General features: G+C 69.4%; 1 protein-coding gene across 4 annotated transcripts; it reads right to left on the reverse strand.

Annotated features, from left to right (window-relative positions):
- Positions 1–1,186: 1,186 nt before the first annotated feature.
- On the reverse strand, positions 1,187–20,495 carry MOV10L1 (Mov10 like RISC complex RNA helicase 1). Of its 4 annotated transcripts, none has more exons than XM_037513360.2 (26): positions 19,547–19,853; positions 19,059–19,243; positions 17,077–17,239; positions 15,274–15,386; positions 14,730–14,917; positions 13,736–13,879; positions 13,353–13,594; positions 12,872–13,007; positions 12,337–12,531; positions 12,083–12,197; positions 9,891–10,068; positions 9,707–9,777; positions 8,998–9,089; positions 7,767–7,825; positions 7,477–7,565; positions 6,492–6,591; positions 6,185–6,351; positions 5,619–5,765; positions 5,111–5,232; positions 4,317–4,416; positions 3,595–3,759; positions 3,041–3,214; positions 2,560–2,709; positions 2,141–2,248; positions 1,616–1,753; positions 1,187–1,544 (listed from the first exon to the last, which is right to left on the reverse strand). In XM_037513360.2, exons 1-26 carry the CDS (start codon positions 19,632–19,634, stop codon positions 1,449–1,451), a joined length of 3,525 nt encoding a protein of 1,174 aa, XP_037369257.1. In that variant the 5' UTR covers positions 19,635–19,853; the 3' UTR covers positions 1,187–1,448. The 4 variants fall into 4 exon arrangements, with proteins under 4 accessions (XP_037369257.1, XP_037369259.1, XP_037369256.1 ...); XM_037513362.2 differs by lacking the exon at positions 19,547–19,853 and adding an exon at positions 20,399–20,495 and having other exon boundaries at positions 1,188–1,544; positions 12,872–13,004; XM_037513359.2 differs by lacking the exon at positions 19,547–19,853 and adding an exon at positions 20,399–20,495 and having other exon boundaries at positions 1,188–1,544.
- Between the last annotated feature and the right edge of the window lie 2,229 nt (positions 20,496–22,724).

A 22,724-nucleotide genomic window follows, 5' to 3' on the forward strand; every position in this document is an offset into this window, starting at 1 on the left:
TTGCAGCAGCCCCCTGGCCGGCGGCCCTCGTGCCCACAGGTCCTGGGCAGGGAGCACACGGCAAGGGTGGGCGGGAGCCCAGTGCTGTCCACAGGCCCCCCACCCAGAAGCGTCTGGGGGTGCCTGCGGCTCTCAGGCCAGGCTGACTGGGGCTGGACGCCCCCAGTTGGTCCCAGAAGGACCCGCGGGGCAGCTGCTCTCTCCAGGCCGCGCAGCAACCGGCAGGCGGTGCGAGGGCTCAGGAGGCCCTGACCCGCCTCGCCCGCCGCAGGCCACGACCACACCCCCGCCCATGCAGCGACGACGAAGCCCCCCCACCGCTATGTCCCCTGGCGCCCCCGACCAAGCAGGCCTGACTAGCCGCTGAGTCCAGACCAAGGCCAGGCTTCCTGGGCCCTCGAGGTCGCCCCAGCGAGGCGCTGCTGTCCCTGCAGACGCGGCAGCCAACGGAGGGCTTCGCTCGCCATCGGCCCAGCGGTACACACTTCTCCGCCCCACGAGTGCCCACACACCGGTGGACTCTGGCCCAGGGGTCCCCACTGGGACCCGGGACACCCCACCCCACTGACTGGCCACTTCCACTGGGGGACACCGTGGGCCAGCCAGCCAGTGGGGGGGGGCGCTCCAGACAGAACCTCGGCAGCCCCCCGGGGTGGTCTCCAGCCCTGGGTGGGGGTGGCGTCATTTGTGGCTGGCTAGGCCAGGCCAGGCCACCGGTGCCAGAGCCCCCGGGGCCCCCAGCTCCGACCGGCGGACGGGCAGCGTGGACCCCAGCAGGTGCAAGGCCCACCACATCCTCCTGGGTCTCTGGCCTCGATGCTAAAGTGGGCCCCTCCCCCACGCCGCACCTGTGCACCTCAAGTGCTTCTGCGGCCCCCCTCAGCGCCGCGCCTCCACCCACTCCTGGGCACAGAGGTGCCCAAAACAGGCCCTGAAGGGGCCAAGGGGATGTCCAGGTAACCCCCCACCACAGGGCCCCGAGTTTCACCTGGGAGACCCCCCAAGCACATTAGTCACCCCACCCGGCGCCCGCACGCCGGAGGTGGGTGCTCCCGCAGCTGGCCCTACCAGACGTGCCCTGAGGGCCCTGGACACAGGCCCCAGCCCTGGCGGGCCCCTCGGTGCCAGCGCCGGGCCAGGGGCAGGGCTGGCAGGTGTCAGCGGACCCTAAGGCCTCCGTGCACCCCGCGGACGTACACACTGGCATCTGCTTGAGTGTTTATTGGGGGGGTTGGGGCACCCCAGGGCGGAAGGGAGGGGTGTAATCCCTGCGCGAGGACACCCCTCCGGCCGTCAGTGGTGGCCAGACAGGGCGGCGCAGCAACAGCCTCTCGGCCGGTCGCCCGCTCCCTCCTGGGCTGGGTCCTCGGCAGGCGAGGCCGGACAGCGAGGGGCAGGGGCAGCCCCACGGCGCTTCTGCCTGTCTGGGCGGCCACAGGGTGTCGCGCTCACGCCGGCAGGGACTGCAGCTCGGCTGGCAGGTCACACCCCGTGTACACGCCGTTGGTGATGCTGTACTCCAGCAGCGCCCCGAAACAGGGGTCCTGCGGGAAGGCGCCGGCTGAGCCACGTGAGCCCCGCCCCAGCCCCCGCGGCCCGCCCTGGCCCCACTCACCCTGACGAGGACGTGGGGGTTCCCCAGCACGATGAGCAGGGCCTTGGGCCTGGTGATGGCCACGTTGAACCTCTTCGAGTTGGACAGGAAGCCCAGGAAGTACCTGTCGTCCTCAAACCTGTCTTCGTTTGACCGCACCTGGGGAAACACAAGCGGGGTTCAGAGGTTTTGGGGGCGCCTGCTATATGAAAACATTTAGCAAAGAGAACCATCACTGTCCCCCATTTTAGGTTAGAAACAAACAAAGCAGGGGCAGACACCCATCGACAGCAAGGGACACCCTCTTCCGGCCAGGCTTTTGGGGCGCCCTTAAGGGCTCTCCTTTCCCCACTGCCCTGAGCACCCTAGGCAGGCCAGATGGCTCTCTGGCACCCACGGGCCGCCCAATGCCCCACCTCCGGCCCTTCCCCAGCTGCTCCACCTGCCCTCGGCCAAGCAGCTGCTGGGGTGCCCCTCCCGCCTCTGCCTCCCAGTCCCTGTTGTGGGTCCACCCCCAGGGCCCGACGCGCCGGCCAGCTGACCCACCGTGGAGATGACGACAACCAGGTACTCCTGGCCCTGGAACTCCTCCACTGACCCCACCTTGATGTCCGTCAGGTCCACATTGCGCAGCAGGATTTTGATTTTCTCCACCTGTGAGCGGGACCGACGACGAGGGCGCGTCTCCAGGCCCCTCTGCACCCAGCACCAGCCAGTGGCGCCTTCCGGCCCCAGGGGCCAGTGGGTCAGACCCCGGCCGGACCCCAGGCCTGGGGTGGCATGGGCTGAGGCGAGGCCTCTCCTGCCCTGGGGCCCCCGCCAGGGCTGGGCGCCTGTGGTGCTGTCCGGTGTGGTCAGCCCAACACCCGCGGCTCCTGAGGGGGCGGCCGGGACTGCCCGAGGGCTGAGAGTGGAGGCCAGGCTGACGCCCAGGACAGAACCAGCCAGAGACATGGGGCCCACACCTGCTTCCGGTAGGGGGTGATCACGCCGATGTCGCCGGCCGACACGCGACGGGCGGAGCTCCGGGCCAGCAGGCAGCAGTAGCGCATGACCTGGACAGCTTCCGCGGGGTTGAACCAGGACGGGCTCCTCCCTTCCCGCGCCTCGTTGCCCTGGGCGGGCGGGAGAGAAGGGGCAATCACAAGCCCGGCTTCCCCAGGCGCGGGGGTCGGCGCAAGGCCCCAGCATGTGGGCCCCACTGGGGAGGCCGGGGCTGCTTGGGGCCCCCACGCCAGGAGGAGAACTGTCAGGGCTCGGCCCACGCCCCACGCCGAGGCCGGCCTCCCAGCGTCAGGGAGCCTCCAGTCACCCCACGCGAGGCTCTGGCCAGTGGGGCGGCATCACCCCCATGCGCCGCCTCCCCAGGCCCTTCGGGGCGGGGCTGGCTGGCTCCGCTGACTTCCCTGCAGCCCCCTCCGCCCAGCCCGTGACGGGGCAGCTCACCCTGACGCCATGGAAGATGAGCGGGAACCCCTTCTTGGGCAGCTTCTCCCAGCCCAGCAGGGAGGCCACCACCCCGGGGTCTGCACAGACCTCGAGCTCCCGGTGGTAGAACAGCCTGGACGGCAGGGCCAGCAGGGCCGAGTGCGACCGGTAGTTCTTCACCAGCTTGGTCACCTAGAGGGGCAGGCGGGCGGCACAAGCTAGACAGCTCGGCCTTTCTGGAGGTGTCCCCCACGCGGCCAGGCTGTGCGTGAGCCGGGGAGGCCGCAGGACGGCAGTGCCCCAAGCCACAGGCCAGGGAGGCCCTGCTGAGCGCTTCCTCCTCGGCAACGAGAACCAACTGGGCAGGCTCCAGACTCGTTCACACTGGCAGCCCCCGCCTGCCCAGCCGGCCGGGGGCAGCAGCGGCCCGGGGAGCCTGCCCTGCTCCTGGCGACTCCAGGGGGCAGCATCCGCCCCGCCGGCAGGGGGCCTGAGCAGGAGCCTGAGCCCCTCGCCCAGCGAAGCCGCCGCAGCTCCTCGGTGGGGGCGGGTGCTGCCACGGGGCTACTCACCAGCAGGGGGTTGTAGGCGCCACAGGCCCCGAACGCGTCCTCGTCTCGCAGGTACGCAGGCCGGGACATCAGCCTCTCCAACATGGACACGTGCAGCCCGTAGGCCATGGCCAGCCTGGACTTGATGACGGGGCCCAGCTGCATGGGGTCTCCCGCCAGGACTATCTGGGGGCAAGGCCCGAGGGGGGCAGCTGCAGATGGTGGCACTGCCGCGGGCGGGGGAGGAGGGAGGGGAACAGGAAGCTGCCAGCTCCCCTTCCCCGTGGCCCTGCTCTCGCCAGGGCCCGTCTGGCAGCCCAGCACTGTCCAGGGAGCCCTGCCCCCTCCCTGGCACCCCTCCGTGGCACAGAGCTTCTGGGGAGCAGGCCCAGGGCCACGAGCCAGCCCAGCCTGCTGCCCTCCCGTCTCCCTGCTGCCCAGGCCTGGGGGGGGGGGCGGGAGGAGCCACCCACACCCCTCCTTCCCGCATGCAGAACTGGGGGCACCAGGGAGCTGAAGGGCCCCTGGTCTGCCCACAGGTGCTGGGAGGGGAGCAGCTGCCCGGGCAGCCGGCCAGGGCTGTGGGGACTCGCCCCAGCATGCCCCACACCCACGATTGAGTCCGTCCCGAGTGCACAGGGGGGCCCTCCCTGAGCTATGACCCCAGGTTAGGCCGGCAGCTCCAGGGCCGTGGGGTCCCGGCCACCCTCCCTGCCATCAGAGTGCGGGACGGCGCAGAGTACCTGGCCGCTGACGTCTGAGATCAGCCCCAGGGGGATGAGGCACTCGGGCTCGCTGGCCTGCCCTGCCTCGTCCACGAATACGTGGGTGAAGTGGCCAACCCTGGAGCAAGGTGTCTGCGTCAGCCCCGCAGGTCTCGGGCCAGTGCACCTGGGCCAGCTGGACGCCCCCAGGGGCCCTTGTCTAAGCTGGGATATGGGGTGGGGTTGTGATGAAAGGCCAGCACCTGTGGGCACCTGCATGGCGGGCACTGGCCAGTCCTGGACCTGCAGACCGGCCACCTGCTGCTGCCACCCTCCCCTCCGCTGGGCCCCAAGCCTCCACGCTGGGAGCATGCTGGCCAGCCGGCCCAGCACGGGTGCTGAGGGACACACAGCAAGGGCCCGGGGCCTGGTCTCCCGCTGGCCGGGTCTGGTTTCCCGCTGGCCCAGGCCCATGCCCTATGGGCCAGGGAAGTGCTCATCCTCACCTGGGCAGGCAGCCCCTCCTCCCCCGCAGCTGGACTGGCCCCGGCAGGTGTGTGGCTGAGGGAAATGGGCTGCGACTCCTCCTTCCCCACCACGACCCTCACCAGGGGGTGACCCTCCTCGCAGCCTGGAGGGTGGGGGCGCTGCTGCAGCTGGGCACTTGGTTGCTGACTATGCCCGAGCTCGACCTCCCTTGCCCCCTGGACCAGCCCAGATGCCTCCTCACAGCCCCCCAGGCCAGAGGCCAAGGCGTCCTGGTCAGTCCCGCCCTGAGGGCTGGCTGGGCCAACGCCCCGGGTATGTGAACGTGCTGGGCCCCGTGGGCGCACCTCACACCGATCTGGTAGAAGAGGCCGGCGCTGCTGCAGGTGGTGATGATGACCCGGAAGCGCGAGGCTCTCCAGATGTCCTCCCCGTCCTTGCAGTACGGCTTGATGGCCTCCAGGACCGTCTGCGCAAGAGGCAGCCGCTCACACGCCAGCCCTGGGGCCTTTCTTGGACCAGATGCGTTCCGGCGCGGGGGCGGCTCGGCCTGTCCCGCTGCTCCCCTGGCAACCTAGCTGCCAGCCTGCCACGGCCCAGGCTGCTTTTGGAAGTCAAGGCCTCCGGTTCCCCCCAATCTAACTGGGGGGCTCAGTGCCAGGGGCACAGCGCGCGCCCCGCGAGCCTCCCCGGACACCACACTATGGCCAGGGCTGGGCTCTTGGCAGACAACGCTCCACCTGGGGGCAGACCTGGAGCTCTGAGGCCTCCTCAGAAAAGGCTCCCCCAAAACCGGTAGGAGAGCCCCGGTGTGCGACACCCCAGCAGTCTGACCGCTCTGGCGGGCAGGCTCACCTCCTCGAACCTGCAGGTGGCGTTCACGCGAACCATGGCGCCGGGCCGCAGAGCGCGGCTCTCGTGCAGCCGCAGGCACACCAGGTCGGCGGCGCTGTTGGAGGGCGCGCACACCAGGACCCGGCTATCGGGCAGCGCGTGGTGCACCTGCAGCCGGGGCGGGAGGGCGGTTAGGACCCCCACCCTGGTCGCCGCCTGCGCACAGGCACGTGCTCCTGGCAGGGACTCGCTCCCACGCCTGGGACGGCCCAACAGGCCCCGGTGCAGCCGGGCAATCCCCTCTGTGGGACCAGGGTCCCCAACCACGCAAGACTGCCGGGCGCGCCGTCGACAGGCCTGCCCCCCCACGCAAGCGGGAGCACGCGCAACCCCCCCCCCCCCCCCCGCTGTGGAGGGAACGTCTCCGCAAGATGCCACACTCCAGCACCCTCCCCCAAGTGGAGACGCGGTCCCCACCCCCAGCCCCGCAGAACGAGGCCAGCCAGGAGCCGGCAAGGCGGGTGCCCACCCCGCCCTGTGCTGGCCACGCTTCAGCGGGAGGCCTGGCAGTGGGCGCTGCGCCGCACCTGTAACACGGCCTCGATGATGGTCACGGTCTTCCCGGTGCCCGGAGGCCCAAAGAGCACATAGGGGAGTGGGCGGCAATCCCCACTCAGGATGCGTCTCACTGCCAGCTGCTGGTTCTCGTTCAGCACCGGGTTGAAGAACTCCCTCTCCCGGGCCCTCTCGTGCGCTGCCAGGGGAGAGGGCGGTCGGGCCGGGCGGAGGGGGTCAGCTTGGCCTCTGGCGCACAGCCCCGCCCGCAGGAGCAGGCCCCTGAGCCGGAGCATCCAGTCTCCGCGGCCGCTTCAGCCCTGGCCCCGGGATACGCACCCAGGAGACCCGTATCTGCCGCCAGCCCCAGCGTGTCCTGAGCGCCCCCACGCCTCGCCGGCGCCGCAGTCTGAGCTGGATCCTTCCCGGCAGTCCTAGCCTGAAGTAACCGTGCAGGAGAACGACTGGAAATTAAGGCTCTGCGCCTACGCGCTCACGCGCAGAGCAGACAGGCCAGAGACAGGCCCCGGGAACCGCCGCCCTGCGAATTTTCCCGTGTGGCCCGGCTCCAGGGCGGCTCCAGACACGAGCCCGCCACGCGGAGACTCACGCGGAGACACCCAGTTTGTCACCACCACACACCAGGCCTGGCTGCTGCCCCCAGGGCCCCCCGCGCCCTCTCCTGGGACTGTGGGGGCCCCAGCTTGCTGGGCACCACCACTGGGGACACGAGCTGCAGCCTGCCCTGCCTGGGGTGGACACTGGTAGCCCCCGCGAGGCGGCTGTGACATGTGAGCCAGCGCCGGGTTCAGCTTGCTCAGGTGGCCGCCCCCTCCCCACCCGTCCACTGGCCCCCCCCCCCACCGCCCAGCGGCACAGCCCAAAAGGGCAGGTCAGATGTGCGGCGGCCACATGGCCAGGGCCCTCACAGCCGTGGGATGCCCTGGAACTCACAGCTCTGCGTCTTTGGAGAGAGCCCTTCCAGTACAAGGTTTCTAAGCGTGCGCTAGCACCGAGCGTTCCGCCACCATAAACCGCAGACACGCCCCTTCAGGCCCCGCTGCCCAGGCCCGGGGGCACTGGTGGGACGGGGCAGTCACTGGGCGTTGGGCTGCGGCAGGAGCTGGGCGCGCGGGCGGCCTCCAGATAGGCAGCGCCACCGGGAGCAGGCAGGGCCACCTGCTGCAAGGCCCACCCTCCCAGGACCCCACGGCCGCCCCCCTGAGCTGCGGCAGGGACACTGGGCCGGCTCTGGTGGCCCCTCTGGCACACCAGCGGCCGAGCCTCTGGGCCACGTGGCCACACCAGGCCATCCCTGCCATACCTCGGTGGGGGAGGGCCTGCTGCTTCTGGAGGGCATCCACGTCCCGGCCACTTGGGGAGACTGCAGGACGACTTCATCTGGAAACAGCACTTGTGGCACAAGAAGCAGAAGTGGCGTCAAGGAAACATTTTCAAGCAGCAGCAGAAGCAGCCAACCGCTCCCGGCCAGCCCCAGTGGACCCAGCCCGGGCAGGGCGGTGCTCCTCAGCCAGGCGTCCCCGACGCAGGAGCCCGCAGGGCGGACAGGGCAGGTGTGGCCGGGCGGGCTCCCCGCGAGGGCGGGGGCGCTACCTCTCACGCCCAGGTGCACGGCCTGCTCGAGGGCGAAGTGGCACCGGCGGCTTGTGGTCCTGCGGAGAGAAGATGCTGGTCACACCCGAGGCCAGGGGCAGGGCCCTCTCCCAAGCCAAGGGGCGGGAGCCGCGGCCGGAGGAGGTCACGCGTGTCTCGGCAGGATAGGGAAGTCACTGGCAGTTTCCCAAGGACCAAAGTGACCGGCTCAGGCCGGGGGGAGAGGAGCCGGCGCCCGAGGGCACAGCCCAGGGCAGGGGGGCAGAACACCCCAAACTCCACTTCCGAGGACCAGGACAGAAGAGCCCCGGGGCCCCACCAGCAGGCCCGTGCCTGGGATGGGGGTGGGTATTGGGCCCTCGGAGCTCCAGCTGCAGGCGGGTGGGCGGGACACACCCGGCAGCCCCCAAAACCTGACTCTGAGGAAGCTGCCGGAACAGGAGTGGGGGTGGGAGGCGGAGGAGGGCAGTGGGCTTGGCCCTGGGACCGAAGGGTCTTCAGAGCCCAGTCTGCAAGTTCCCACAGCAAAGACTCGAGGCGCGGAGAGTGCTCCCGGACCCCGACCTGGGCCACCTCTGGCCATACGGCAGGACGCGCTGGAGCCAGGCGAGAGGCAAGTGCGGCGTGGAGGGCACCGGAAGAACCTGTGTGCCCCTCCGGGTGCACGGAACTCCCCGAGAGGCTCCAGGGCGTCTCCAGAGCTGGGAAGGCGGGTGCCAGGAGCTCCCGCCAATGTCCCAAGCCCCGTCACAGATGCGGGAGCAGCCCGCCTGGTGAGGGCTGGCACCAGGGCCCAGGGGTGGCCAGGGCGGTGGCAGGACATGACAGGATGTGGACAGGGGCCTCATGACCTGCGGAAGGCCACGGCACAGTGGGCCGGGAAGCACGGGAGATCCAGCTGTGAAGATGCCCCTCGGGGGCTGGGGCTCCCCACCGTTTTGGCGACGGACCCCAAGGGTCCCTGGAGGGACACGCCCCACCCTTTCAACGGCCGATGGATGCTCATGCGGGTCCCAGATACTGGGCCTGGGGCCAGCAGAGGCCAGTGGGGGTAGCTGGGGTGGACCACGGGCTCGCAGTGGAGTGTGGTAAGAGCGGGGGTCAGTGCGCACCCTGGGGACCGAGGCAGCCCCGTCACCAGGAGGGGATGGGGTGTGGGCTGCACCCACCCCCCTCCCCCCGCCCTCCTGGAGACGGCACCGCCGAGGGGCACAGCGGCCAGCAGGGACACCTGTTGTACGTAAACTCCACGTCCATGGGCTCCGAGTTGTACGTGCGCTCGAATTCAGGGTTGAGCTTCAGGGTCACGTCCTCCTCGCGGATCTGAGAGAGGAGCAGACGCTTGCCCGGAGTCAGCCTCAGCCCCCCCCGCCCTCCCCCACGGCGTGAACACCCCCTCCCCGCGGGCCAGAACGCAGTGGCAGTGTCTGGGCTGCGCCCCAGGGGCCGGGGCCCAGGAGGCACCATCAGCGCAGCAGTCTGGCCGGCGGGGGCCGGGGCTCAGCGGTGTCCCCAAAGGTGGGGGACCTTGGGCCACAGAGGGGACCGAGCCACTCCCCTGGGGAAGGCCCTACCGGGCCCCTCAGTCAACACAGAGTCCTGGGAGCGAGACCAGACGTGGGTCCACCCAGAGGCGAGGCGGGTAGAGCTGGGACGGGAGGCGTCAGGGACCACAGACGTGGGCTGGGGGTGGGGGCGGGGGTCCAGGCGGGGCCTGTGCTCAGCCGAGGCGGGCAGTTTACCCGGGGGAAATAGGACCAGGGCAGGCCACTGCGCCCAGAAGTCAGGTCTGAAGCCACTGACCGGCCGAGCACGGCAGGCGAGGGTCCAGAGGACAGAGACCAGTGCCAGAGGAGGCCCGGCCAGCATGGGAGCCTGCCCCGTGGGGCACCCAGTGGGCGCAGAGGCCACCACCAGGGCAGTGAGCGTGGGGCCCTCACCTCCGTTACGTAGCCGATGTACTCGATGACGTGCCCGTTGTACTCCTGGGTCTTCAAAACCAGCTTGTCGCCTGCTTGGCCGACAGGGCCTGTCACTCGGAGCCCGGACTGCTGCGTGGGGCCCGCGCCGGGGTGGGGCATGCGGGGGTGGGGGGCTTGGACAGGCCGGGCGCCCCAGACACACCTGCATACAGGGAGGGCCTGCTCTCGGCCAGCCCCGGCACCTCCAGTGCCAGCAGGTCCCCGCTGCGCCTGAGCGTGACGCCGCTCATGTTGTATTCCCTGAGCTCGATCTCCGCGTGGATCTCCTCAAGCCACAGCAGGGCGGAGAACTTCTCCTTGTAGTTGTTCACATTCAGAAGCTGAGCAAGACGGCAAGTAGAGAGTGATTGAGGGGGAGCGTGCGGACAGCGGGGGGCGCGCCACACCTCAGCGGCTGTCTGGGGTGAGCGGCTGGACAGCCATCCCCAGCCCCGGCCGCTGGGCTCGGGCCGCAGCCCCAGCTGCTCCCCAGCAGGGTTTTGGTGGGGGGGGTGCTGTGGGCAGGAGCAGGCCTGGGGAGGGGCTGGGAGGGAGCAGAGACCCCCGGGGAAGCGTGAGCAGCCCCGAGGTGCACGGGAGCAGCACAGGGCCTGGGGTGAGAGTCCCATCCAGCTGGGAGCAGCACCCCTGGCTTCTCCCTGCACCCGAGCCACTACCCCAGGAGCGTCTCCTGGGAGAAGGCCCCGTTCCTGCTGAGACCACCGGGCAGAGCTGCGGCGGCCGCCCACGTAGAGCGTGGGGGTGAGCCCACAGCTCAGCAGCCCTGAGCGCCTGGCCGTGCCGCAGTGGAAGCCACTCCAGAGGACCAGTTCCAGGGGCGCAGAGGGCCCCAGGGCAGAGCCAGGCCGATCTCAACAGGCAGCACCAGCAGTCAGGCCACACGGCAGCCCCGGCCAGATTGGGGGGACAGCGGGAGCCTGCCGGAGGGGCCAGGTGCTGCGTTCGGAGAGCTCAGGTCACAGGCAGGAGGTGACGGAGAGCAGAGCAGGTACAGGCCCTGGCCACACTGCCCCTCGCTGACCACGGAGAAGAGCTGCCCGTGGGCCTGTCCTTCTGACTGCATAGGACGCCGCCCCGAACCAGGCACATCCGGGGCTGTGAGAGATGCGGACGCGTGGCCGGTCCCCTGGCCACAGCGGGGTCAACGAGCGTCAAGACAGCGAAGCCCCCGGGCAAGTCCTGAGTACACAGAGTAAAGGACGGGGCGCCACACGCCGCAGAGCCAGCCAGGGTCCAGCCAGCTGGGGAGGGGGGCGGTGTGGGCTTGGCGTGCACACCCCCTGCGCTGCGCGGTCCAGGTCTGTCATCCTGCTCAGCCCATCGGTCACCTGGGCTCAGCGTCCCCGTGCAAGGTTGCAGCTGCCTGGTCAGCCATCCCAGGAGCCCGACCCTGCGAGGCGCCTTCCAGGTCAATCTGGAGCAAGAACTGGGTCAGCCGGGAGGGCAGGCATCACCATGACTGGGAGCGCCCAGCGCCAACCACCGACGTGCGACAGGGACCCCGAAGCTCGTCAGCGCACGCCTTGTAACTGGGAGCCGGGGGGTGGGGTGGGGCTGGGGTCTGGTTTCCATAACGACACTTGCTCGTGGAGCAGATAAACGTTATGGGGCCCGCAGACCCATGTCCCCCCTCAGCCCTGGGCGACAAAAGCCCGTCCTTCAGCACTCCCCTGTTGTTTCCTCTGCCTCCTGCCCCCGCCGCTGACGCGGGTTGACCCACGACAAATAAAGAGGCCGGGATCTTGCTGGGTCAGCAGCGTCCAGTGTGTGCAGCTGTTCCACGACGCCCGCTGGCCAGTGGGGCGCCGCCGACACAACAAGGCCTGGAGTTGGGCTCAGGGTTTCCAGGCCCTGGGGACAGGCAACCCTGGTGGCATCCCTGCCCCGTGCCTGCTCCCCGCCCCCTCCAGGCCCCAGTGGGCCTCCTGGTGGACCCCGGGCACCCTCTGGAGCTGCCCATCCCGGAGGTCAGTAGGCCCCAGGCAGGCAGGTGGGCCTCCTCCCCCTCTGCCCAGCCTCCCCGAAGCGCCTACCTACTGCTCGCCCGAGGGCGGCACCCCAGCCACAGCAGGCGCGGGGCCGCGACGCCCCACCTCCATCCATCCACCCCTGCTGTCTCCCGCTTTGGCAGCCGCGCCCCCGGTGCCTGCAGACAGGCCTCTCCCGTGCCGGCATGGCTCCCTGAAGAGGCACCGCAGCCTGCCTGCAGTCCCCTGTGCCCAGCATCCTGAGGTGCCCCTTCTCCAGGTCAGCGTGAGCGACGGGCTGTGACCTGACCCTGCAGACCCAGCCCGGGCCTGGGGTGGGCGCCGGAGGGCTGGGCCAGGCGCCCACCTCGGCCAGCAGCGGCTGGAAGGTCAGGACGTCGATCTTCTGCTCCACACACTTCCTCAGCCGGTCTGGGATCGGGTACTGGGGCAGGAAGCTGGGCAGCTGCCGCCTTGAGTTCCTGTGGGGGCGTCGGGACAGCTCTGCAGCCGGCGGGACCCCGGTTCCCCGCGTGCACACGGGCACCCCATACCAGTCCCGGCGCCTCCCGGAGGCCCAGACCGGAGGCGGGGTCACCCCCACCCGGCCGGCCCTGCTACCTCTTCTGCGTGGTCACCACCACTGTTGTCTTGGCGGAGGCCACGGCCGGGGGACCCCGCGACTTCCTCCAGGAGAAGGGCTCGCGCGCGGCGATCAGCGCCTCCTCCCCACTGATCACGTTCACTTCCAGGCAGCGCCCAATGATGAAGTGGGAGAAGCAGAGCAGCAGGAGCTCCCGGCAGCGCCCCGAGTTCCTGCCCGAGCGGCGGCCGGCTCAGGCGGGGGCGCGGGGAGCCCCCATGGCACAGGCGGCCTCACGCACCGGGCCAGCCCCGGGCGGCTCGGGCACACCCAGGGAGGACGGCGGGCGAGTGGGTCACCGGCCGGGTGCGGATGGGCCTGAAGCACGTGGGCAGGCGGGGCTCGGGGAGAGGCGCACAGGACAGGGCCTTGGGGGCTCCCCGTCCCTGCTGGGCGGGAGGCCACGTGTGGGGGTGGGGATCCTGCAGGGCTCGCCCCTGACGAGGCTCTTCCTAGAGCCCCAGAGCGGACATGTGGACGCCAGAGCGGACCGGCCGGGCCCCGACCACGTACTTGGCGTCACATGTGACCACGAGCAGCGTCTTCCCCCCCGGCGGGATGAGTCCAGCGGGCTCGGGCTCTGCCACCTGCTTCCTAGAGACCCCCTGGTCCCGTTCTCTGAGCTGCCCCCCACAGGCACAGTCACCTGCTGGGGGAGACGTCAGCGGTGAGGCCCCAGGGAACGCGGGGTTGGCGGGCAGAGTCAGGAGGGCTGGCACCCAGGCGGGGGCCCCCGGGCAGCAGAGGCCAGGGCCGCCCCGGGGGAGGGCTCGCCCTGTGGGACGACACCCGCGAGGACTAGGCACCCCCGGCACGGCAGGACACCTCTTCTGGGCATGGGGCCGGGCTTTTCCTTCCCTCTTCGGCCCCCAAATGGCAGGGGCGGGTGCAGCTCCAGCTGGCTAGGCCCATCCCGAGCCGCAGCAGCCAAGGGCCCGCCACCACCGCCGCACCCAGCACCCCTGGACCAGGCATCCCCCACGGGGGCGGCTACCTGGTGGGGGCTCGCTGGCACTGCCTGGGCCGCTGCCCAGTGCCTCATGGGTCTCGCTGTCCCGGCAGCCGTTTCCCGGAGGGACGTTCACGCCCGAGAACGTCTTCTCCTCAGGGGCAGAAGCGGGGCACACCCCCGGGCTTGCGGGATCTCTGTCCAGCTTTCGAAACCTGAACTGCTTGGCTTTATCCCAGCCAGCCAGCCTGCAGCTGACCAGGTTCTGAGGGGCGGCCCCTTTGTTCCTGGGAAGGAGAGCCGGCCGTGGCCTGGAGCAAGAGCCGACCCGGCCGGCGTGCGGCGCAGAGCCCCCCACCACGCAGGCGAGGGTGGCGTCTGGGGTCGGAGCACCGGCAGAGGCCAGCTCCGCGGGAAGCCGGACTCACTCGATCCAGATGCCCAGGCTCCTGCTGCCTCCCTCCCGCAGTGAGCCGAAGTTGGTCGCCCTGGTGACCTCAATGTCACCTTTGTCCTTCAGCAGGAGGGCCCCGCAGGCCTCCTCGGCAGGGCCACTTGCCGCAGGGGCGTTCCTGGAGAAAGCACCGACACAGGTCATGGAGGCCCCGGGGGACCACGCGGCCCAGGACACCCACCTGCCACAGAGGCTACTCCTTCAGCTCCTGGGCGGGGGGGGGGGGGGCGGCAGGGAGAGGGCAGGAGGAAGGGAGGGTGCCCCGTGCAGCCGGTGAGGAGACCGGCGCAGGAGCTTCTGACTCTGGGCACCAGTAAGGCCCCACCCATGGGTGTGTGGAGGGAAGGGGCTCCCCCACGAGGGCTCTGTGCCCTGGAGACCCCCAGCAGCCTTCCTGGCAACAAAGGCATCGACAAGCGGAAAGCCTCCCCCCCCTCCCCAGGACCCTGTCCCGGCCACTCTAGTCCTCAGGTGCACACACCCCCCGCCTGCCCCTCGCCCGCCCCAAGACGCCCCAGGTTCCCGGGCGCTCTGCCCTGCCCCAGGGGACGCACGGGGAAGGGGTCAGGGGAGGGGTCAGGGTGCCAACCAGGGCTTGCAGTGTCACCGGACTGCGCCTGGACTCGAGGGGGCAGGGCCCCGAGGGGCGAGGCTACCGGGCGGGACCTGCCGGCTCACATGGCCACTCGGGCTGGGCAGGAGGGACGTCCACGCCACACTCGCTGGGGGGTGGGGGGGTGCTCCTGGGCCCCAGACGCCCTTCCCCTCAGCCCCCCCAAATTGGCTGCTGCCCCCAAGACGGTGAAGCCTCAGGGAGCGGCAGGGAGGGGCGGTCAGCCCCGCACCAGCAGGCCCGGGGCAGCGTGATGATGGCCCCAGAGGCACGACCCATGCCCCGCCCACCAGGTGCCCCTGCTGAGGAGCCTAGACCCTCCTGGGTGCCCTGGCACTGGTGGCCGGCTCATTACCGGCTGCCCCAGGGCGTCAGGCACAGCGCCCGCCAGACGTAGCAGGACTGGCTGCTCTCTACCACCACCGCGCTGACCACGTCATGGCGCTGGGGCACGTAGCCCTCGGGGAGCCTCAGGGAGTCCAGCGTGAAGAAGATGCTGTCGTCGATTACCCCGTTGCGCCCACAGAGGCTGGAGATGCAGACCTGGGGGAGCGGGCGCTGGGGAGGCCCGTGTGCCCAGCCCCGCCACACAGCGCCCTCCAAGTCCACGGGACAGCCGAGCATGAAGCTGGGGCCCCGTGGGCAAGAGAGCTGGGGGCCCCAGATCGGCATCTTAGCCAGGCTCTCTCCACACCCCCCACGCGGCCCGACCCTGCCGAACGTCGTCGCCACCTCAAGCCACAAGGGCACCCCGGTCTGGGCCCCGGAGCCGCATGAGCGTGGCCACGGCTGGTCCCACCCCGAGGAGGGGCTCAGCTTCTCGGGAAGAAGGGGGCTCTCCCTCCCCCTGTGCAGGCGCCACCAGGGATACAGGGGCGGGGCCCAGAGGTAGCACCCACCTTGTCCACGCGCTTGTACCTCAGCGGCTTCACCGACACAGCCTCGCTGCTCCAGGTGCCCGGCCGGATCCAGTACTCGGCCTCCACCCAGTCTCCCTTGCAGGGCACGAAACCTCCAGAGGAAGACGGCGGTCACGGCCCCCCCCCGGCACAGAAACCAGGGCGGAGAAGAGCGGGAGCCCCCTGGGTCCACCGTGAGGTGGACAAGCCTCTAGCGCACGCCCAGGACTGTCTCCGGGGAATCCTCTCAACCCCACACCTCTGGCTGGCACCCCAAGGTAACATTCTCACATGTCCCCCCCACGGCTCTGGCCGACTCTGCTGCCCCTGGCCGTGCGCCCCTGGCCCTGCGAGGGTGGGAGAGTCTGGGTTTTGGTCATGCTTGGCCCAAACCACTCGGAAATCTCAAAGCACAGCAGACCCCGAGAGACAACACGGCCTCCCGTGACCCGGCGGAGGGACCCGGTCCTGGCGACTCTGGCAGACTCCCATCCGCGCCACAGGAGCCTCCTCTGGGACTCGGGGCTCATGCCCGGTCGCGGTTTCCCAGAACAGACCAAGGACCGGAGCGAGCACTCGCCGTGCTCAGTAAATTTGAGGCCCAGACACCGGCTTCTGACAGTGCCAACACCGGTGCCCGGCGCCCGCCCAGGACTCCACCAGCCGCTTGGGGCGGGAGGAGCATGAGGAGCATCCACTGAAGCCCTTGCTCTTGCCTGGGGGAGCTGCGAGCCCATCCCAAGTCGGAGGTGACCGGGCCTCCCAAAGTAAAGCGTTCAAATCCGGCACCCCCTGCAAAGCCCCAGAGACGGCTTGCGTGGCGAGTCCCTGCGCGCTGACCGGAGGCGGCACCAGGGCTTGGGCAAGGCCTTCCTTGTGCTGAGGCCCTCAAGAGGCAGCTGGCACAGGCAGGGCCCTGGTCTCCGCGTGGGCCTGGTCCCTGGGCCCAGAGGAGGGTCTCAGGACAGACCATCACCGGGGAACACGGTACGGCCAGCTGAATCTGAAATCCACTCGGTCGCCTGACTCGGGCCAGCTGCAGCCGGGGCCACAGGGCAGGGCGGCCCAGAGCAGATGCCCAGCCAGGTGGGCAGGAGGTCACGCTGCTCGCTGGGCACCGCATCTTGCCCACAGGCCGGTGGCTCTGGGGCCACACGGCAGAAAACAGCCATACCTGGGGGAGGCTGCTAAGACCCGACAACTCCCAGGGCCAACCACAACAGGCAAACCCCCGCCCCTCCCCCTGCACTCCGGGTCCCGGGCACCAGGAGCAACAGCTGCTGGGACACTGGGCCCTACCCCGGGGCCACTTTCTCTGCCACAGGGAGACCCCGCCCCTCCCATCAGCCGGCGCAAGGACCCAGGCAACTGCAAGCCCGTTTCCCCACAAGTGAGTTTCCCAACAGAACAGAGACTAAATACCCCAACGGTCTCCAGTCAGCTCCACTTTGGACACTCCCAGGCGGCGATCAAGGTCAAAGACCCGGCCTTTCCCGCCGAGGAGTCAGGCGGCAAGCGGCCAGGAGTCCCAGGCCCTGCGCCCTGCTCACCCCGTCCTCGGTCCGCGGCACCTGGCTCCCAGCACCACGCGGGCAGCGAGTGCTCGCTACAGCGGTTGCCCTAACCTCACGCAGCATCCGCACGCTCTCCCCCTGCCCCGAAACAAAACCCTGGACCGGCTGGTAACGCAATTAAAACCCGACGTGCGCTCCTGAGCGGGCCGCTCACCGGGCCAGCCTGCGCAGCCTGCGCATCACCCCCCTGCAGCTGCCACTTGGCTGTCAGGACAGCAACTGCCCTCACCTTCGCACACGCTCTCCAGCGAGAAGTAGGTGCTCTGGCTGATGTAGCCGGCCCCCTCCGTCAGGGACGTCACGCAGCCGATCAGCACCCGCGGGCTGGAGTCCGACAGCCCCAGGCCAGAGCCTTTGTGGTCATCTTCCCACTTGTCTGAAAGAGCTTCCACCTGCAAGACAGACAGACAAACAGCTGTCTACACACGGCAAGAGGACCCGCCACACCGCAGCAGCCCTCAGGGACACAGAAGCAGAAAGGCCAGCGAGGCGGACGTGGCAGGCACAGAGGCGCCGCAGCTCCACAGGCTCTGCCCCAAGTGCAAGGGAGCTCGATCCGTGAGCTCCTGACAGCCGAGTGGCAGCTGCAGGGGGGGTGATGCGCAGGCTGGCCCGGTGAGCGGCCCGCTCAGGAGCGCACGTCGGGTTTTAATTGCGTTACCAGCCGGTCCAGGGTTTTGTTTCGGGGCAGGGGGAGAGCGTGCGGATGCTGCGTGAGGTTAGGGCAACCGCTGTAGCGAGCACTCGCTGCCCGCGTGGTGCTGGGAGCCAGGTGCCGCGGACCGAGGACGGGGTGAGCAGGGCGCAGGGCCTGGGACTCCTGGCCGCTTGCCGCCTGACTCCTCGGCGGGAAAGGCCGGGTCTTTGACCTTGATCGCCGCCTGGGAGTGTCCAAAGTGGAGCTGACCGGAGACCGTTGGGGTATTTACTCTCTGTTCTGTTGGGAAACTCACTTGTGGGGAAATGGGCCTGCAGGCCACCCGGCAGGAGAAGGAACCGTGTCTCGGCCACTGCAAAAGCAGCGCCTGACAAGCCCAGGCCCTCAGAGAAGCCTCCCCAGCCTCCCTGACCTGCACAGGACACACTCACACGCCAGAGGCCTGGTGTGGGGCTGCCTCCCCTCCCCCCCCCCGCCATTACCCACCCCAGCGGGGGCCCTGCGAACTCGCTCCAGGATAAGGCCCCACCTGGAAACGCACCCAGCCCCGGGCAGGTGCCAGCAGCAAGCACAGACCGGCTCACCTGCGCCTCCGGCTGGGCCACCAATCAGAGGTGCCCCAGCCTGCTCCCCACCCCTCTCCACGGGAACAGCTCACGGAACCCAGAGGCCCAAGGGGGGTGGTCCCTCATCTGGGAGCCGCAACCCCCCACCCTGGGCCAGGAAGCCTGAAGATCAGGACTGCGTCCTCAGAGAGGGAGGATGGGGCCACGGAGAGAGGGCCAGCCCAGGGGCCCGCCCGCCTCACTGGCCAGCAATCGGGAACCAGTCGCACATAAACATCCCTGGACAATTTTCAAAGGAAAACCTAAGAGACCGAGGCTGAGTCTGGGTCATGTCACCTGGGGGCCCCACGGAGCGAGAACACCACTGGACCCACCCCGAGACTGTGGAAACGGACTGGCGGGCTTGAGGCTGTGCCTCCCCCTCACAAAGCTCCAGTCTCCTCAACACGTGGACTTTGGTAGCAAAAGGAACCCGACAAAGCAGACCAGAAGTATGGAAGCGACCCACGGTAAATCGCGGGAGTCACCCTGCCTTGCGCTCTGCTCGGGCAAGAGCCGCGGGCACTGGCCGGAGTTGGCCTGGCCAGCAGCACTAGCTGGGCAGTGCGGGCAGGGCTCCCGCCCCCTCCGGGGTGCACAGGGGCGGTTCCACAGGGAGTGGCTTGGCCATGGCCCAAACGTCCAATGTGCGGCCTCCTGACGAGCTGCTCCACTCCCGGGAATCCACACCCGAGAAGCGCCGTGCCCAAGCAGAGACACGAGTTACTCCTGCTGCTCAGACCCCAAGAGGCAATGGTGACCGGTTTAAGCTTTGCTGAAAGACCAGCACAGGCCCAGACACGGGACGCGGCCCCGCCCAGCACAGGGCTCCGGGCAAGCTGCGCCTCCCCAGGTTTACGCTGCCCTGTCGTCCACGGAGACCGCGCTGCCGGCCCCACCCACCCTCCGCCAGGCGCTCTCTGCAGGGAGGCCCGACGCCAGCCTCACCCTGATGGCCTTCAGCCCATTGGACACTTTGTTCTCCTCCACGACAGCAATGACCTCCTGGCCGACATTCAGAAGCACCTCACCAGCCACGGCCTCGCTGGAGAAGTAGATGAGGTCGTTGATCATGCCGTAGTCGCTGCAGTACCTGGTCACCACACCCTGCACGGTCTTCAGCTTTGTGTCCCCTGGCCAGGCAAAGGCGGCTGTCTTGGTGCAGGCACCAGCCACACCTCCAGCGCCCAGGAGGGTGGGTGCGGCCCAACAGGGGCCGGGAGACAGCGACCCCCAGGGCAGAGGGGCGCTCAAAAGGAGGTGCCTGGAGGCAGGCTGCCAGGTGCTGGGGGGCGGGGGGCCTGCGCGAGGCCCTCGCCACGCTGTGCCTGCCTGCACCCGTGACATGGACAGGTAGGCCGTCTACCCCAGGGCCGTCAGAGGCCCCCTCGCAGAGCGCACATGGGCTGGGGTACAGCACGAGATCCTGCCCGCACCCGACCAGTGATTGGGGCATCCTCTCTGTGCGCATGGCCGCCGTCCTCTCTCCCAGTCGCCACTGGCCGTCACCGGACTCCGTGTCATCGCTCCGAGCCAGGTGCTGGAAGGGACCTGCGCTGCGGGGCTGCATGGCCTGGGGCTCCAGCAGCATTCTCAGTCCCCCGGGGCTCTCCGGATGCTGGAGGCCTGGAGGAGCCGGGGGCGCCGCCACGAGCTCAGGAGCTCAGGGAGAGCTGAGGCCAGTCGCCAGGGGACCCTGACCTTCAGACGGCCCCAGAGAGCACTGGCCTGCGCGGGTCACCGCAGGCGTTTCTGACCTCTGCCCGGGGCTCCACCTCCCGGGCACACGCCCTGGGAGACGCCCGGTCCGGAGGCCGCCGCCCCCAGGACCCCAGCTCTGAGGGCCGCTCGCTCTGAAGGCCGCCCCCGACGCCCCGCCCGGAGGCCGCCGCCCCCCAGGACCCCAGCTCTGAGGGCCGCCCCCGACGCCCCGCCCGGAGGCCGCCGCCCCCCAGGACCCCAGCTCTGAGGGCCGCCCCCGACGCCCCGCCCGGAGGCCGCCGCCCCCCAGGACCCCAGCTCTGAGGGCCGCCCCCGACGCCCCGCCCGGAGGCCGCCGCCCCCCAGGACCCCAGCTCTGAGGGCCGCCCCCGACGCCCCGCCCGGAGGCCGCCGCCCCCCAGGACCCCAGCTCTGAGGGCCGCCCCCGACGCCCCGCCCGGAGGCCGCCGCCCCCCAGGACCCCAGCTCTGAGGGCCGCCCCCGACGCCCCGCCCGGAGGCCGCCGCCCCCCGCCCCGTCCACAGCGCCCCGCCGCGAGGACCGCCCCCTCCCCCCCCACCCCGCACCTTCCACGAGCTCGGGCCCTGGCGGCCCCGCGGCGCCCTCGGCTCTCCTCCAGAAGAAGGCCACCACCTTGGCCGCGAGGCGCAGCATGGCCGCGCCCTCGACCCCGCACGCCCCCGCACGCACGCGCCTCGCGCTCCAACGCCGGCCCGGCGGTCGCCCGCCCGCGCCCTCGCGCCCAGCCAATGGGGTCCCTGCGTCTGCGCCTGCACCGCCCCCTGCGGAGCTCGGCCAATGGGGTCGCTGTGCCCGCGCCTGCGCCTGCGGCCCTGGGTGCCCGGCCAATGGGATTGCTGTGCTTGTCGCCGACTGGGCCGACCGTTGGCAGCCGTTTCCGGGCTGCCTCGTGGCCACGTGGGAGCGAGGGCACGTCCAGTGCACGTGCAGGGGCGGGGTCACCGTAGGCGGGGCCACGCGGGCGTGGTCACTTAATGGGCGGGGACTCTTTAATGGGCGGGTCTCCGGTGGGCGGGGCACCTTTGTGGGCCGCGCGGTGGGTGCGTCCTCGGTGGGTGGGGCAGGGCGGGAAGACTCGGTGGGCGGGGCCTCGGGTGGGCGGGGCCGCCCTCAGGCCGCCGCCTCTTGCTCTGCTGTTGTGAAGTTACTGCTGTTATTTCTTCCTCGCGTACCTTTTTGTCGTCTTTTAATTTGTGCTTTCCTAATTGATTAAAGTGGGAAATCAATGACTTGGAGCTTTCCTTATTTTGTTACTGTGAGCACTGAAAGCTGTTCAGTTTTCTGATTTCTGATCCAGCTGCGTTCCACCGAACTTGACTTGTATCTTTATTTTTGCTCTCGCTTGGTTTCCAGTTTCTTTTCTCATTTCTTCTTTCACCCATGACTTGTCTCTTAGTGGTATGAAGTTTTGTTTTTAAATAGTTCGGGACCTTCCAGGTATTTCTTAATGATTCCTGACTTAACCGTATCTTGGTCAGAGGATAAATCGGGGGAGTCCTCCAGTCTGGCCACCACAGGGCTTTTGCACGCACTGCACCTGCTCCTGGAGGCCCCCTCCGGCCCCAGAAGGCCCACCCCGAGCCCTCGGGCAGCACCGCACTTCCTTCTGTGAAGTCAGGGGTGCTGCAGAGCTCACACTAGTCCACTCCTCGAGGTGCTCGCCCCCGCAGGACGCAGACTCACGGGGCCAAGTCCGCCTGTGCACCCCCAAAGCTCTGGTGCTCGCTGCGAGGAGTGCTCCGCGGCAGCAAAGGGAGGAGGGGGCTTAGGGCTGTGCTTGAAGCGGGTGTGGAAGGACAGGACAGGGCCCTGGCCCCACCGGCAGAGGCTCCTCGCCCAGGCCCCGGGTGAGCACGGAAGTGGTGAGATCCGCTTATCGTGTTCAAACAAAGAGGAACAGGGAGCGAGGCTCCCAGCCAGCAGGTCAACCCACCTCATTCCAGTTCTGGCGCTGCACCGGTTGGGAAGAAGGTCTGCACTTTTCGGTTGGCTTGAGACCACCTCCTGCTGCTGGATGGCGCGTGGAAGCCGATCCCAATCCTTCCTGCTTGGCTGAGACCAGGATGGAGCCCCCATGCTTGGCAGCGGGCGGGTTTGCCCAGGGTTTGTTTTTGCGGCTGAAGGAGGCTTTCAAAGTGCTCCGGTTGCTGCGCACAAAGAATCTGTCGCCGGCACTGCAAGGCGCCACGGCCCTGGGCCCCTGCCCATGCTCTGTTCAGTGGGCAAAGCCTGGCCTGAGCGGCCCGAGGCCCAGCGGGCAGGGTTCCGGCCACACCAAAGATGCTGGGCTGTGACCTGGACGGGGTCTCCACAGGGGCTGCACAGGGCATGTGACCGGCCGTCCGAATGCAAGTGAATCGCTTCCCAGCATGCATGGGGCTCCTGAGCAGCCAGGGCAGTACTCGGGGCTTCCTCCCAGGGAGCTTGCTTCTTCCGAGGCACCCACCTTGGTGCGGGGGCCTGTGGAGAGTGGCCAGCGGACACCCCGGGGTGGGCTGGTGGGGAGAAGACTGGGCCGATCGGGGCTCCGAGTGGGTCACGCAGCCCGCACAACCTTGCGGGCTCATTGGAATTCAGGACACCACTCTCGGTCGGCCCCAGTGTGGGTCTGCGGAGCCTTTGTCCCTCTGTGAATAGTTGTCCCTGGGAGCCCGAGGCCGCTGACATGGCAACAGGAGCCCTCCTCCAGAGGCCAGCCTGGCCAGCAGAGCGCCGGAGGACCGCGAGGTGAGCGCAGGCCGGGCCCGAGGTGCGTATTTTGCACTCCCTGTTCCCTTGCCACCCTGAGTGGCTGCACCCCGGGACCCAGCGCGGCTCTGGTGGAAGCGGGGGCAGCCCTGGGGGCCTGGACCAGGGAGGTGGGGACCCCGC

This window comes from Talpa occidentalis, unplaced genomic scaffold (genome assembly GCF_014898055.3).
Source record: "Talpa occidentalis isolate TD23 unplaced genomic scaffold, MPIMG_talOcc4v2.1 talOcc4.16, whole genome shotgun sequence".
Lineage (NCBI taxonomy): Eukaryota > Metazoa > Chordata > Mammalia > Eulipotyphla > Talpidae > Talpa > Talpa occidentalis.